At 39.2% G+C, this 14,750-nt stretch overlaps 1 protein-coding gene across 1 annotated transcript; it reads right to left on the bottom strand.

Moving 5' to 3' along the window:
- Positions 1-2,317: 2,317 nt before the first annotated feature.
- Positions 2,318-8,048, bottom strand: lg17h1orf52 (linkage group 17 C1orf52 homolog). Its single transcript, XM_085376225.1, has 3 exons — positions 7,641-8,048; positions 4,089-4,299; positions 2,318-3,420 (listed from the first exon to the last, which is right to left on the bottom strand). The coding sequence occupies exons 1-3, from the start codon at positions 7,935-7,937 to the stop codon at positions 3,266-3,268; spliced, it is 663 nt and encodes a 220-aa protein (XP_085232351.1). The 5' UTR covers positions 7,938-8,048; the 3' UTR covers positions 2,318-3,265.
- Between the last annotated feature and the right edge of the window lie 6,702 nt (positions 8,049-14,750).

Raw genomic sequence — 14,750 nt, 5'->3', positions numbered from 1 at the left:
TTGTTTCCCAAGTCTTAGGAGATTTTCTCTTCTGCTGAACATCTGTTTGACACAATTGGCCACACCAGATTGTTGGTGTGAAAAGCAGCTGTTTGCCTCTAGAAAACATCCAGGGATGAGTGGAGCTTTTAGGGACGTCGGTGAGTGTGTTGACCAGCATGGTGTGGAGAGTGTAAATAAAACCATAAAGTCTGCCACTATAGCAGCATGACACCGTGGATGGAAAAGTGAGTCAGTCCACAGCTTTGGTCAACTGTGAAAGATCTCAACAAGTAATGGAAGGATTGCGATAAATTTCTCTAGACATTTACAACTCCTAAAAGGAAATTTACTTTCCCTCTGTTGTCACGAGCAGTCACAACTTATGGATAAACTATTATAAAATATTTTAGATCATGCAGCTACAATATCAGTTAGCCTGAGTTGTCTTTTATTGCGTGTCTGTGTAAAAAAAAAGAAAAGAAAAAAGAAAAAGCAACCACCGCGCTATCATGCCAATCATAAGATGATGAACCTGGTATATATATTGTACATGTGAAGTTGCATTTAGCTGCTGTTAGGTGTATTCTTTCTCTCATTGGCCCCAATTTCCCAGCAGCACCAGACATCAGCCATGGTTACATTTACATACAAGCTGCTACATTGTGCTGACAGTGTGAAAATGTCATAAGTCAGGTAGCAGCAGCTGCTGGGAGCCAGCTTAGTAAAGGCCCCTGAATACTCGGTGGTCATGATGAGGTCTTGACCTTCCAGTAAATGTGTCAAGAGTGATCTAAGGTTAGAGTGACACACACTCCTCAATGAGCAGAGTGATCCAGGGAACAGCCGTAACTGGAAATCTCTTGCAATTTAACTTTACATTAGTACTGTTTTATTCCTTCAAATGACCACAAAATGTTATATTCTTAAAATGCGATTTAGATATTGAGAATGTTAAGTGAAGTTTTGCTGCATTCATTCTGTTTTTGTTAAAAGTGTGTAACATAACACTAATATGTTCTCTTTCATTAAAGATAAGAGGATAAGGTTAGCCATGTGTGACTGCTGGCGGGATGAAAAATGCTTTCCTGTGGTAAAATGATCTCTATAAGACAAAGAGGCTCAAGTCAAAGAATGCTGTGGATATCATATCAAAGACAGAAACAATTCAACAGCATCAAAAAAACCTCACAAAAACTAAGCTGGAATTGTATTTCTAAAGGCAACGCATTGCAAAACATCCATCTCCTGGGAAATTTCCAGACTGACAATGAGATGAATAATTCCTAAACACTGATGGATATGACCTCGCTGGTCTTTGCTCATTCAGTCAGTACAGAGAGGGGTTATTTGTGCGTAAATACAGCTGATAAAAATCAGTTCATCACTGCTGTTCTGCAGGCCCTGGTACACATTTCAGACAAGGCCAGGCACATACCTGGAGGCTGGAATTTTATCAGAAGCATATTCACCACTATTTCATGTCAACCCATGATGACAGATAGACCAGGAATTCCTCTGATCACTAAACTGTTGCAAAGTGGAAACTTTTTTCCCCAATTCTCAGAAAACCATTATATTTACTCCAATGGCCACAGGAACCTAAAAAATGGATTGTGAGTTTTACAGTCTGTTGCTTTGATAACACAAATCTAAAAAACTTAATGGCTAAAAAATAAACAAATAAGCTATTCAATAAATACACAGACTTTGCAACTTAAAAGGTAAATGACTCTTTTCAATAAACAATTTTATTGCCTCAATGGTTTATGTTGCCCAGAAAGCTATAAATATACCGTAACACTGAATTCAAAGAATTGCTGGAAGAAATAAAAGATCCACAAAGAAATACGTGTTCCAATACTCGACGTAGTCTAAATAAACATATAGGAGGTTATTTCCTGTTGTAGTCCCTGGTACATGACACTGAATCAACAGTTTGAATGGAACAAGCACCTCAAGAAAACTGAGACGACACAAACTTCCAAATCAAAGATTGCCACTCCCTTTTTGACAGACACAACATATATACACAGCTCCTGATTGTAACTTGAGTAGCCAGCATTTATGCAGTCACACAGCTGACCTCACCATAAACATTGATGGAGTTTCAGTGTAGCCTAAAGGCAACATCTAGTGGCCATAAGCAGGAACAACGGGGGAATGGTGCAATTTCAGATTTCAAAGAACAACACACAATCATATTTTGGTGGTGAATGGGCAGTGAGTATACAACACAAAACAAAGTACAGACCAAGTAAACCACCACAGCCAAACATCACTGTTATTATACTTAATTAAATTTATAAAACAGGAAGTAAACACACTTACAGGTCAACATGTTTTGGCCTTCAGGCCTAATGGCTATGACTAAAAACAATCCTGGTGAATAATTGAAGTCCAGCAGAGTCAAACAAGCACAATCTCACAACGTTAATTGTTTGGAAATGATCACTTTTGTACAGCTGTGATATCCTTTATCATTGTGCCTTTAAAATACCCCCTTAGCTTGTTATTAAGTCCAAAATCACAGCTGTTAGCCTTTAGCCTTTGCAATGGGGCCATCAAATGATGTTTTTTGATATTACATGATATACAGTGCTTAAAAGATTTATTAGACCACTACCCAGAGTAAGGCTTATACCACAGCTCCCCCAAATGAAAGATATTGGAATTACCAAAATCATTTTATGTTTCTGTAACAGATAATCCATCTTTATTCTGAATTATATTTTTAGTGTTAAATACATAACTATTTTTTCCAGCAATTTTCAAACTGTTTTACTGAAAAGCAGAAAAAACCCAGTAAATTATTATTTTTGATTAAGATGCCACCTCAAAGTTATTTACCTGCACTCCTGAACAGAAACAATGGTGTTAGTGGTTTATAATTTGGGCCTAGTAGCAGGATCGATCATTTCTGACTTGTTATTGTAGTTCAGTGTGCCGGCTCAGACTTGGGTATAAAAGTGTGAATTCAGTTTGTCATTTACCTAAAAAACTACAACAAGTTTGAGCTTTAAACAAGTTTTTCACAGATGTTCTTGTGCTTATGGCAGCTGGTCTGATAAATTTAAGCACTGTTAACAATGTTGCAAACTGAATCAAATTAAAAAATTCTTATGTGCTCACAGTCTTGAAAAAACAAACTACTGCTTCAAATTATAACATGTACATACAGATAAAACAACGCTCTATGATTGCATGCTCTAATGCAGTGAATGCTCCCTGCTGATGGAAAAGATTTACATTGCAGACAATTTCCTGGGTGCAGAAAGTTTGGTCCTCACTCAATCTTTTGCCTGAGGATCCTTTTCTCTTCTTCAACAAAGTTCTTGTCAGATGTGGCTTGTCCAAAGTCCCTCTTCCTCTTCTCCTTCTGCTGGAAGGTCTCCACTCGCCGTTTCTTGGCAGACAGCCCTGGCTTCTCTGACTCCTCATCTGATCAGCAGATGACGAGTTGGATGGATTTGGGATTTTGTAGAGGAACGGAAAGTAAAACATAATCTTTATTATTATTTCTCAACAGCACATTGTTTAAATAAACAAGTCCACATTTTCCAAGCAGGTGAAAAGCAGAAAGCAGAGCAAACGCCCTCATTATTCTACTGTATTGCACTCATTTGTTACATATAGTTGGATGGAAATACGTAGGTGGAATGGTGCAGCTGATATTATGCTTCGCATCTTTGGGTATTGATTAAACACACAAAGACTGGCCTGAAACAGATGTTTACATTTATAATCTGATACTTTTATTTAGTTTTTGGTATCATTTATTTTACATTTTTGTGGCAGCAAATCAAATAAATCTTTGTTAACAACTTCCAGCTCTTCTCTGAAGAAGTCCAAAAATCCTCACACACAACTTTTTCAACATATTGAAAACGTTAACACAATGTTCACCTCTGGTATCTACTGTATTGCCCTTGTTTCATTTCCATGTAGTTCTTTTGCTTATCACAAGTTCATACTTTCTTGCTAATTTGCCAAATTATCAAATAACATAGGATTAAATACACATCAAAATTTATTGGGATTTTAAAGCCTGTGGGTATTGCACAACGGTATAAAAGAGCTGTGATGAGGAGAATGAAACTGAAACTCACCAGAGTCTGAGGGTTGCTCTTCTTCAGGTAGAAAACGAGCTTTGCCTGTATAAGCTTGCGGTGCGTCTTCCCCGTTGTCCTCGTACACATTGGACCACTTTATAGCCATGTCCATTCCAGGGGGAGGTCCTTTCTTCTTCTCTGGCTCTGCAGTGTAACTTTCAGGCGGGGGCACGGCATTTGTCTTCCATGGCTTAAATTCTCTGGCAGCCTTCAAGGAAAAAAAAGTGGAAAATTGGTTTAGAGAAAGTCAAACAGCAAAGGTGATCATAGCTAGTCTCCATAAGAGATTAAAGACAGTAAACTCTCTTTAAAATAAACAAGAAATATAACTATTATAATATGTGAATCACTCAATCACTTTATAGACTGAGATTATGGCTTGTGGTGTTGCTGTACTGCACTATGTTATAATGAAAAGTCTTCCTAACATCGTTTCTATTGGCCTCATTCACTTGCAAAGAGAGAAGACAGAAAAACATCTTTCATGCACCAGAATGACATCACACATGTGCAAGACTGTGGAAAAGTCTCAAGCTACACCTCAATTCTTTAGATGTTGCAAAATATTTACAGCGATTTATTGGAACATGTGTAAACACAAATGAAAATACGGCATTCAAGTCAAAAATGATGCTGAAAAGCATCAATATTAGACAACTTTAGCTTCCTTTTAAATTCTTTAAGTAGCCTAAAGTCCAGCCTAAAGTTTCTTGAAGTCCACATCAAAACACAATGGTTATGACTGTAAATGACTGTAGACAGTCACCATTGTACCTCTCTCCTGACCACCTCCAATTTAAACCAAGATTTTCAAGTCTTTCATCCCTCCCTGTTTTTCAGTCCGGTTCTTGTGTAATCTGGCAAACCTCAACCTTTTCTCCTCCTTTCCTTCATTAAGAATGGCTTCTGGACAGCAACCCTTCCACCGAGACCATTTCTGATGAGGCTTTGGCAAACGGTAGATGGACCAACTACAGGGCCAGATTTCTCTCTCAGGTCTTGTGTCAGGCCCTTGCTGGATTTGTTTTCCTACTTGTTAAGAACACGATTTTCAGATACAGTTCATCAGCTGTAGATAATGCCTTTCTTTTTTGTTTTGTTAGACTTGCCACTTATTTGAGTGGCCTCAGCTTCCACGGAGTTTTTAACAACACTCTGCACACCATGCCATCACATTTTTAGCTCTTTGGTAATCACCTTATTGGTGCAAAGACACTATTTTATACTGTCAACCTGTGCACTCTTTGGCATTTTCATAGGGTCATCCGAAGAAATTAACAAATAATATGGTTTTTCAACAGGCTGATCGTAACAAAGTGCCTAAAAACTCTATTTAAAATCGGTTCTTTGCCAACTGTAGACACAAGATTGGTTCATCCGCTTATGACCAGTGTTGGGACTAACGCGTTATTAAGTAACGCGTTACAGTAACTACGTTATTATTGTGGTAACGAGCACGGTAACTAGTTATTATGCCAAAATCAGGAACGCGTTACTCGTTACTGGGATTTAGATAGGGTCGTTACTCGTTACTTCGTGTGGTGGCTATCGCGGAGCTTCCACAGATTCAGTAACATTAGCAAGTGGTGGAGGCAGCAGGTGGATGAAGGAAAAGGGAGGCAGAAGGAAAAGAGACCCGAGGCGGCCGCCGGTCCAAGTGTGAACTGAACCTCAGGTAAGAAGTTATGACCTGCAGTCTCTCTGGGTCAGATATAAACCAAGTTTAGGTGGAGTTTATTTTTGTTATTCTGACTTTTTCTGTACTGCGTACTAGCTAGCATGACGGAGTTTCTATACAGCTGGGTGGGTGCTATGAAGTTAATGATGTTGAACTTTATTTTGTTCATAAGTTATTAGAGTTGCCAACCGTCCCGCCTGGTATTCAGAGAAAATATTACGCGTTTCTTCTTGAGGTGAAAAGGAACAGTTTGTCCCGTAATTCAGCTACAATGAAAAAGACACAAAGCTGGAGTTATTCTGTGTCTTTGCTGCACAGCTGCCTCTTCTTCTTTCATTCTCCCCCCTCCCTCTCCCGTTTCTGCTTCAATCATGAAAACTGATCAATGATCAGCTGATCGGCTCTCTTGTTTGTTTATCGCCCACTTTGCGCCGAAAGAGGAAACCAGCGGATGTCGCGGTATACAACATCAGCACGTTTAAGCTTGATCAGCTATTGTTAGAATTTATTTAATATTAATTTCTAGTATCAGCTGACGTTTGTTGGAGCCACAGCTGTAAAGCTGCTGGTCATGATATGGTTTGGTTATCTGGTGAGAGGGAAACATGAAGATGAAACCAGGAGATGTCCTTACTGAATCATCAGAGCTGAACAGGTGATGGAGAAACAGGTTTACCTTTTAGGTGACATGAATGAGTTGAAGGGAAGTTATGAACTGTTTCTGAGAGACAAATAACCCCAGGATCCTTTTTTAGGTAGCTGACAGCTGGTAACTGTGCAGGGGCGGGTCTAGCAAAGTGTGGCCAGGGGGGCATGTAGGGCATTAACAGGGAAAGGGGGGCACAAAGAAATACTTTTCTTTCTTATTCTCATTTAAAATGTCTCGCTTTTAAAAAATAATTATCTGAATCTTACAACAAACGATTGATAGATTGATGCATATATACCATCAAAACAGTGAACATCACTGTCACAACAGTGTTTATTTTCATTCAAAGGCTTTATGATTTTTCCTATAATGGTGGGCCGGTCTCTAGTCAAAATGCCCGGGCCAATTTTCTGTCCCAGTCCAGCCCTGTATGCAGCTCATCTGCAGTCTGGTGTTACCCACATCTTCCTATTCAGAAGGCAGAATTTCCGAGTTCTGAGTACAATCGAAAGCACCACGACTGCAGTTTTTGTGTTGGATGTAAAAGGCGCGCATGATGCTGTGACGTAGGCTAGAATCATGGCAGCAGTCAATGACGGTCCAGGCGTGGGATTTCTCTCATGGAAATATGCACATTATCTTTTCCTTTCTATTGGTAGGTGGCACAGTGCACTTGTGGCAAGTAAGCAAGCTAGAAGACTGGCAAAGTTATGGAAGCAACACATTAACAAGAGAATTCTGAGTAAAACCAAAGTTACTTCCCCTAGTAACTAGTTACTTTGAAAGTAACGAGTAACTTGAAGTAACTGAGTTACTTTTGAGAGAAGTAACTAGTAATGTAACTAAGTTACTATTTTAAAGTAACTTACCCAACACTGCTTATGACACACCTTGTTTGGAAGAACTATTGCTGAAGACCACTTAGAAAGGCTCTATGGAAGTAAATTATGAGGAAATGAATATGGCTCAATACTTCTGCACAGCCTGTACATATGAATGTCGTTACAAAAGTCTGATAACGTCTCCAACCAACCACTGCAGATAGAGCTACACTGTGTGCATCAGCAAGCAAAGAAACAGCGACCACTACTGGGAAGCCTGAGCTAGCACAGGTGAAGCCGATAATCTGCTAATTGTGGCTCGTACAGTGTTTACACTCATCTAGCACACCAGAGCGTGCTTGTTGTGGTCATATTAACCGCAGTTCAACGTGTATTTGTACCTCCTCCGGGGCTTTGACCGTCAGGCTGTCCCAGTCTATTTGCTTATTCAGCGGGTTATAGAGGAAAGCGGGTTTGGACACGGAGCGAAACAGCTCGTCGGGTTTGGGTAACGGAGCTCCGCCGGCATCTCGCTTGGTTCCCGGTAGAGAGGACCGAGCGCTCCCCTCGGCTTCGGTCCCCGCTTTCTTCTTTCGGCTTCCCCCCTGGTCATCCGAATCGCTGTCGTTGCTGCTGTCGCTCAAATCGTCGTAGCTCGAGAAGAACCCCAAAGAGCCCGTCTTCTTTTCTTCTGTCATTTTTCTGAGGCTACAAATACTCTATTGAGGAACAAGATACTGCTGTAAAACCCACGCGAAAATGAAGCTAGATCCGCTGACCCTAACTTCTTCAAGATCTACTCCATTTTGAATGAGCCTCCAAAACAGTTGTAAAGCGAGTAGATGGTGTCGTAAAGCCTGTCGTGAAGCCATTTCCTAGCAGGCTGGTGGTAATTTGCAATTCGACCAAAAGAAAATAAATCTTTCCGTCAAAGTCTTTCAGTATTTGGAGTTTATTTTAATGTTAAAATTGTTTCTGTATAATATACTCAGCCACAGTTATTATGTAATTAAATACAATTAATGGGCTGTTTTTTAAGCTCCATTTTCCTCTTTTTGACAGAGAATTTCTGCCATCTGCTGGAGACATTTGACAACTGCAGCCTCCGTACCGCTTAAAAAAGGGAGGTCTCCAGCTGAGGTGTAGTGCCAGAAAGTGAGCGTGTTCCAAATAGTGAATGTCGATGTTTCTGTTTGGCTTTATTTATTATTATTTATTTATTTAATTAATATAAAAAGGAACAGGATATTCAAAGGGATATATACACAAAATTACCTGTTTTGCAAGTATCTTTCTGACTCTACGTTATTATACCTACTTTATGTTACAGGGTCAGTCCATTTTAGGACACTTAAGATATCTTTATAAAATATGCAATGCTTGTGTCAATGTCTTGCATATTCTGTCGTCTCATCTTGCTTGAAAAAGACACTTCAAATGTAGGTGACACTGTAAAAATGTTTTTACCTGCATATATAAAAGATATGCAAAAGTCAATTTGTCAAAACTGCAGATTCTAACCCCAGTGTTCTTTATTGAAATGTGTTATAAATTATAGGCCAACAACTCATTCACAATGGTTTAAATACAACCAATTTTACATACAATATTCAACTATAACTGAGCAAAAGTGATTAAATAGACTGAATTCAAGAACATGTAAGTCCATCTATCTGACCATCTTCATCAGTTCTTACAGTACATATCGTGCACCTAAATGTGTCCTTTTGCTCTCTCTATTATTCTTTCCTATACGATAGTTGCCCTGTGTCTCTCTATTTCATCTCCACCTTTCTCCTTCACTTATTCTCTGGGAAATATTAAATTCTGCCGCTTTTCACAGAGTAAACGTCCGTGTCATAGATATATCTGACAGCTCAGGTGGAGCACACGGTCCATCGGGAGGAGGGTAGCTTTATTGCCAAGCATTCAAAAAAAAAAACCCTGAAATCTGTGTTACAGCTGACCTGCACGGTTTGCAGTAGAACATGAAACATTATTTACCGTCAGGTCCTGACCCGTCTGTGCATTGTTAAGTTATGCAGTAAACGTGTGATGTGCTTAAATGTGCACATCCAAGTTTTCCCCCCACTACATGCCTTCTAATGCTAGATATCTATTAAAATAACTATATATACTACAAGATTGATCATGGCATTCTGACTTTTCCTAGTCAATATATAGCTGTCAGATAGATCAGATTTATGCCTTAAATATATATATATATGTGTGTGTGTGTGTGTGTGTGTGTGTGTGTGTGTGTGTGTGTGTGTGTGTGTGTGTGTAAAAAAAATAACATATGTAAAAAAAATAAATAACAAGCTCACTACATCAAGCCAAACCTCCTGACCCACACTTCAACCACCTAAAAGGTTAAGACCTTCTTGGCCTTTCTTCTGATGTGTTAAGAGCATTTGCAGGCTCTAAAGTCAGCTAGACTTAAAGGGGCCAGGCATGACCCCTCTCTGTACAGGTCAAACACCTGCCACACTGCATAAAATAGACAAGGAAACATAAATCTAGCAGATATATTAAGCCAAACCTCCACCAAGGTGGCTCAATCACTGGGAACAGTATTGTATAGAGTAGGTAATGGATAATAGCTATTGATTAGTAAATAACTGGACACTAATAACTTGAGCTTTTTAACCCTTAACCTTATTAATTTCAATTCAATTGAATTTAACATCAAATAAAAACAACAGTCAGCCCAATGAATATCATACTTTAAGGCAAACACCTTAAAATAATACAGAGAAAGCTGTTTGGTGACAGTGGGAAGAAAGAAACCTCCGGCAGAACCAGGCTCAGCAAGGAGCAAACATCTGCCAGGACCAGCTCAACATGAAAATTTTGGGTCAACTTGAAAAAAAGGCAGATGTGAAATGAGGTGAAGACATTTTATGAAAGTTTGACCTTATTTGAACTCAGAGAAGAGGTCAGAGGTCAAAAGTAGCGTTACAATTCCCATATACCAACCCCTATCCCTAGACTGTAAAAATAAATATTGGTGCAAGGAAACACAGCTTTATATAGCATTTCTATCACTTTGACCTTCAGATTAATCCACTGACCTTGAAGTAGAGGTCAGAGGTCAAATGTGACATATTTTACATCTTTATATAGTACTTTCAATATGTCGCCAATACACACCGTGCTTGTAACAGTCATATTTCTAAGTTATAAGGCTTTTTGTCCATTTTTGCCCAATACATGACGTTAATCTTGAAGACATCAGAACTCTTTGTTTTCTGTCACAAAGATGTTTGGGAAATGTGAGAGAGCTTGGCAGCTGAGGACATTGTGTAAAGTTTGAACCTCCGAGTCCTTTTAGATTGACCTGAAATCTTGGATTTCTCACACACTCTTCTTTAAAAATCCTAAACAGGTCCGTGAGGCTGTGGATGATATTTTTGGACTCACACTTCCACAAACTGCCTTTTCCTTTCAAGTCTCTCTGCTCTGAGGCGCTGTAAGAACCTAAATCAATACATGAATAAAAAGCGTTTCTCTTTCTTCAAAACAGAGAAAAGAAAAGAGATCATCCAGCTGTTTCCAGATGAATGTCTCACATCCTGTCTAAACAAGACAGGATGTGAGACATTAAGAATTTGACTTTTTTAAAAACAAGTCATTAATTTTTCCATCGTCAGTTTTTTTGCCGAGTGAATGCTTACTGGTTTCCTCTTACATGTTTACAGTTTTTTCACAGTAACCCCAGTACTGCTCTCCTATGACATCATTCTTTGGTCTCCCATGAAAACTGAATGCACTTTGGGGATGCAGGTATTCTGAAAGAGAGATGATGAATAATCCAGCAGGATGGATACCCTCCTATGGCTTTTGTAACTTACTCTTCTGCGTCTTTTTGTTTTTGCACAGGGTGCCTGACTGTGCTGTGAGGAATTCCGCATGGAGGTGAGAAGCCACACCTCTCCAAGGTACTGTTTAATCTAGCCATTCATAATATCTCACGTCTTTACTGTATCCAAAGACTCTTCTATGCCAAGGTGGTTTCCTCAGACAGCACCTAGCAGATGTCCTCTCTTGCTCCTTTTTTCAGATAGCAGGATGCCTGCTAATTTGAGCTAGCTAATACTTTTCCCCTTTCATTAATCCACATTAGCTGACCACACAACAGATAGCTCTTATGCAGGACTCTGAATTGTTGCATCAGCTGCATGTGTTTTGGTCTACTCGAATGCATGCCTAATAATTGCGAGCATACTTTGGATCTTAGTTGTAGAAATCCTGTTCTCATTTTGGATAATTAACCCACAATCACCTTGTTGATGTTACCAAACAACACCTGGAGGAAGAAAAAAATAAGTAGTTTGGTGATCTGCCCATAAAAGCCAGATGCTTCCTTTCATCTGAAGAGCTTCATTTGTAGTTGGTCGTAGAGCATTATAAAGGAACTCTCTTGAATATTTTCATCGTCATCCTTCAGCTCTGCTTTTGAAATTGTCTTATATCAAACTTGAAGATTTTAATCAGACTGTCAGTGCAGCTAAACACATTGGTGACCTGTGAGCTCTGTTCGTGTACTGGGATGAAGGAGTGACCTTAAAAAGGCCAATGGAAAGAACAGACACGCCAGGATGACTGCCTGTTTACAGCACACATGGTACCTGTGTGAGTGTGTGTGTGGAAGTTACCAGAGAACCAGCGAGTAGTTCTTTTCATGCACTTTTCCATAATCTATGAGATTAAAGTTTGTAATGTCCTGAAGGCGAACGTTAGATGTGATATTACCATTCTCACAAGTTTTATGGTTTTTCATACTGATGAAGATTTAAGATTCGAAGCGTTTATTGTCATGTGTACAAAGAAAAGCATTTCTCTGTACAATGAAATTCTTTCCCTGCTGTCCACACACAGATGCCGGTTAATATGTACAACTAGATAAAATACAAATAGCATGAATAATTAAATGGAGACAAAAGTATTAAACAGATTTATGTGCAGAAGAGCTTAATATGCTGCTTTGATACGAGAGATGACCTGATGTGCAAAAATGATTATTACTGTTAAAATAGGTCAGCTGTTGAAGAGTCTGATGGGGAAGGAGGATTTGTTGAGTCGAGATGAAGACAACTGATACAGCACTAATGTAAACAATTAATAAACAATTAAATAACAGAAAGTTCTTGTTTTTTTTTTTTTTGATCAACTTTAGAAATGTGTGATTTTTTTACTGTGGGTTCCCAGGAAAAACAAAAGGTTTCCATGTTATAATAATAGGACCGTCTGTGGAAGTGTTTGTGTAATTTTACACATTGATTTCTTCCAATTTCAGCATTTTTAAAATGTGAAAAATGAGACATACTGTTGAAACTACACTTCTTTTATTAAAAATCTCAGGGATTAAATGTGTAGTTAAACTTCGTTACACTGACAGGAAGGAGAATTTCATTCATGATCAAAGTGCTCTGTCCATGGCTCACAGTGAAAAGTGAGTTTAACATCCTGGATGTTTTATTTTTGTATCACATAAAAGCATCACTTCTCACTTATGTTATGGAAGCAGCTAGATCGCTAGACTCCTGTCATTTTTTTGTACACGACAGTGCTGGGATTTATTTTCATTACAGTCTGAATAGCAAAGCTCAGGTTTGGATCCTGTAACGTGTTTTCTAATGAAAACAGATTCTACAGCAATAATAAAAAACTAGTGATTGACATGTTCCAAGAAATGCCACACAGCAGTTGAAATACAAACGAAATAATCACAGCATTTTAACTTAAACTCTACCTTTCTTCTATAGAGCAAGACAACAAAAAGGAAAAGCACAAATCTGACAAAGTGGGACCTGTAGAAATGAAATATTCATGCTCACCTTATCTTTGAGCATAACTAGATATATCTATCATCATCTCCTGCTCTTATCTTCTTAATCTGGCTTTCCACTTGAATCCAGCTGTGATACAATTAACTGCAAGAAAGCTGACGTGGAAATAACATGTGGGGTCATGACAGGTCTTTTTTTCCTTTCTCATTTTTTCCTGGGAGAAGAAAAAGAGGTGCATCTGTTTTAGTTGGAAGTCTAGATCAAACATTCTTGTTAAAACATGTTTTTTCTAAATTTATAAACTCTGATTGTGCTTGCGCTGGAAGAGTTTGCATGCACAGACTACTTCTCGAACATCCTGAGTGTATTCTCTGCTCGCCTCACTCTGTGCTTTTATGCCTTTTCTTTATCATACCAAGCAAAAAACAACGACTCACACCTTCCACCATTATGTGTTTTCTCTGGTTACATCTTTGCACAGTCAGTGGAGATTTCAAACTTGAGAGGTGGCATTCTCCTACTCATTTCATAAACTCGAAGCTCTGTTAGCAGCGGGGCCCGTAAATGGGGTCCGGAACAGGATCCAACTAAACGCGAAGAGAGTGGAGGAAAGTGAGGGAATAAAAGAGAAAGGAAGGGAGAAAATCGTAGGGAGAAGGTGTGGGAGATCTGGGTCAAAAGGACAGTTTGGAGGCGTGTGAGGGTGGGCGCTGGGGTCGATCATCCCCATCACATGTTCTACAGTGTCCTGCAGCGTGGATGGCTGTGGGCTAAACACTCACAGCACACTCGACCTCATGTCCTTCCTGATGGTTTGATTTTCACCGCTCTCCCGCCTCTAAAACCCTAAAACCTCCAGAACATGCCCACACACACAGACACACACCTACACACAGAGGGATGCGCGGACCTACAGACTTTCTCTACTGTACTCTGAGGTGTTTTCAAAAGCACAAGTTTACGAGGGACAATTAGTGAGTTCTGGGTTTTTTTTCCACTGCTTTACAGCTTAGGTTAGATGTCAGAATGATAAATGTTACCTATGAGGTAACCGCACTGTCAGCTTTTGATTACAGGGCTTCATTGTTTCTGTGTTCAGCTGCTTCAAACCATGAAGAAAAATGTAGATCTCAACATTTCAGCTGCATTCTTGTTATAAGAGAAATGTTCCCCAAAGTTGTTTGCAATTCATTCCAGTTTTACATTTACAGAGGATCAGCATGTAAGCTGCAGTGCATCGCATTTGGATATTTTGGTCCAGTTGTGTGGCCTCAATTTTTTTATTTAATTAATTTTTTTTTTTTTTACAGAAAACATGACCCTGCAGTGAATCGTTTCCTTTTCCAGATGTTAAGTTAAGATATTTTACTAAAAAACTAAGCTTAATGATAGCCTGGGATTTTTCACTGACATGGATATATTAGCACGTCAACAAATACTGGTCAAAACCTAGTTTTTCTGCTCGTAACAGCCAGGAAAGGCCTAGGGTGGAACAAAAATAAACATGCAAGAGTTTTTATTTTTGTCTTTGGGGATGATTTTGTGGGGGAGATTCAAAGCTGTCTGCAAAACACATTGACCACTGCATTAAAAGCCCCCCCCCCCCCCCCCCCCCCCCCCCCGCCTAACCCTGTCTGTATGTTCTGCACATGTCACAGAAGAATGCTTTGAGCTGACGCCAGTAACATTTACTCTTCAAATGCTTAATTCGAATGGCTC

This window comes from Diplotaxodon limnothrissa, linkage group LG17, assembly GCF_057381915.1.
Source record: "Diplotaxodon limnothrissa isolate DT_005_m linkage group LG17, D_limnothrissa_male_GT1.1, whole genome shotgun sequence".
NCBI lineage: Eukaryota > Metazoa > Chordata > Actinopteri > Cichliformes > Cichlidae > Diplotaxodon > Diplotaxodon limnothrissa.
The sequence above is the reverse complement of the archived record's forward strand: the minus strand, read 5'-3'. Positions and strand labels throughout refer to the sequence as shown.

Excerpts from the sequence above, each read along its gene's own strand:
- lg17h1orf52 (XM_085376225.1), bottom strand. The coding sequence starts at position 7,937 with ATGACAGAAGAAAAGAAGACGGGCTCTTTGGGGTTCTTCTCGAGCTAC. Across the intron at positions 4,300-7,640 it reads CGGTCAAAGCCCCGGAGGAG|GCTGCCAGAGAATTTAAGCC; the intron begins GTACAAATACAC and ends TTTTCCTTGAAG. Across the intron at positions 3,421-4,088 it reads AGAGCAACCCTCAGACTCTG|ATGAGGAGTCAGAGAAGCCA; the intron begins GTGAGTTTCAGT and ends TCTGCTGATCAG.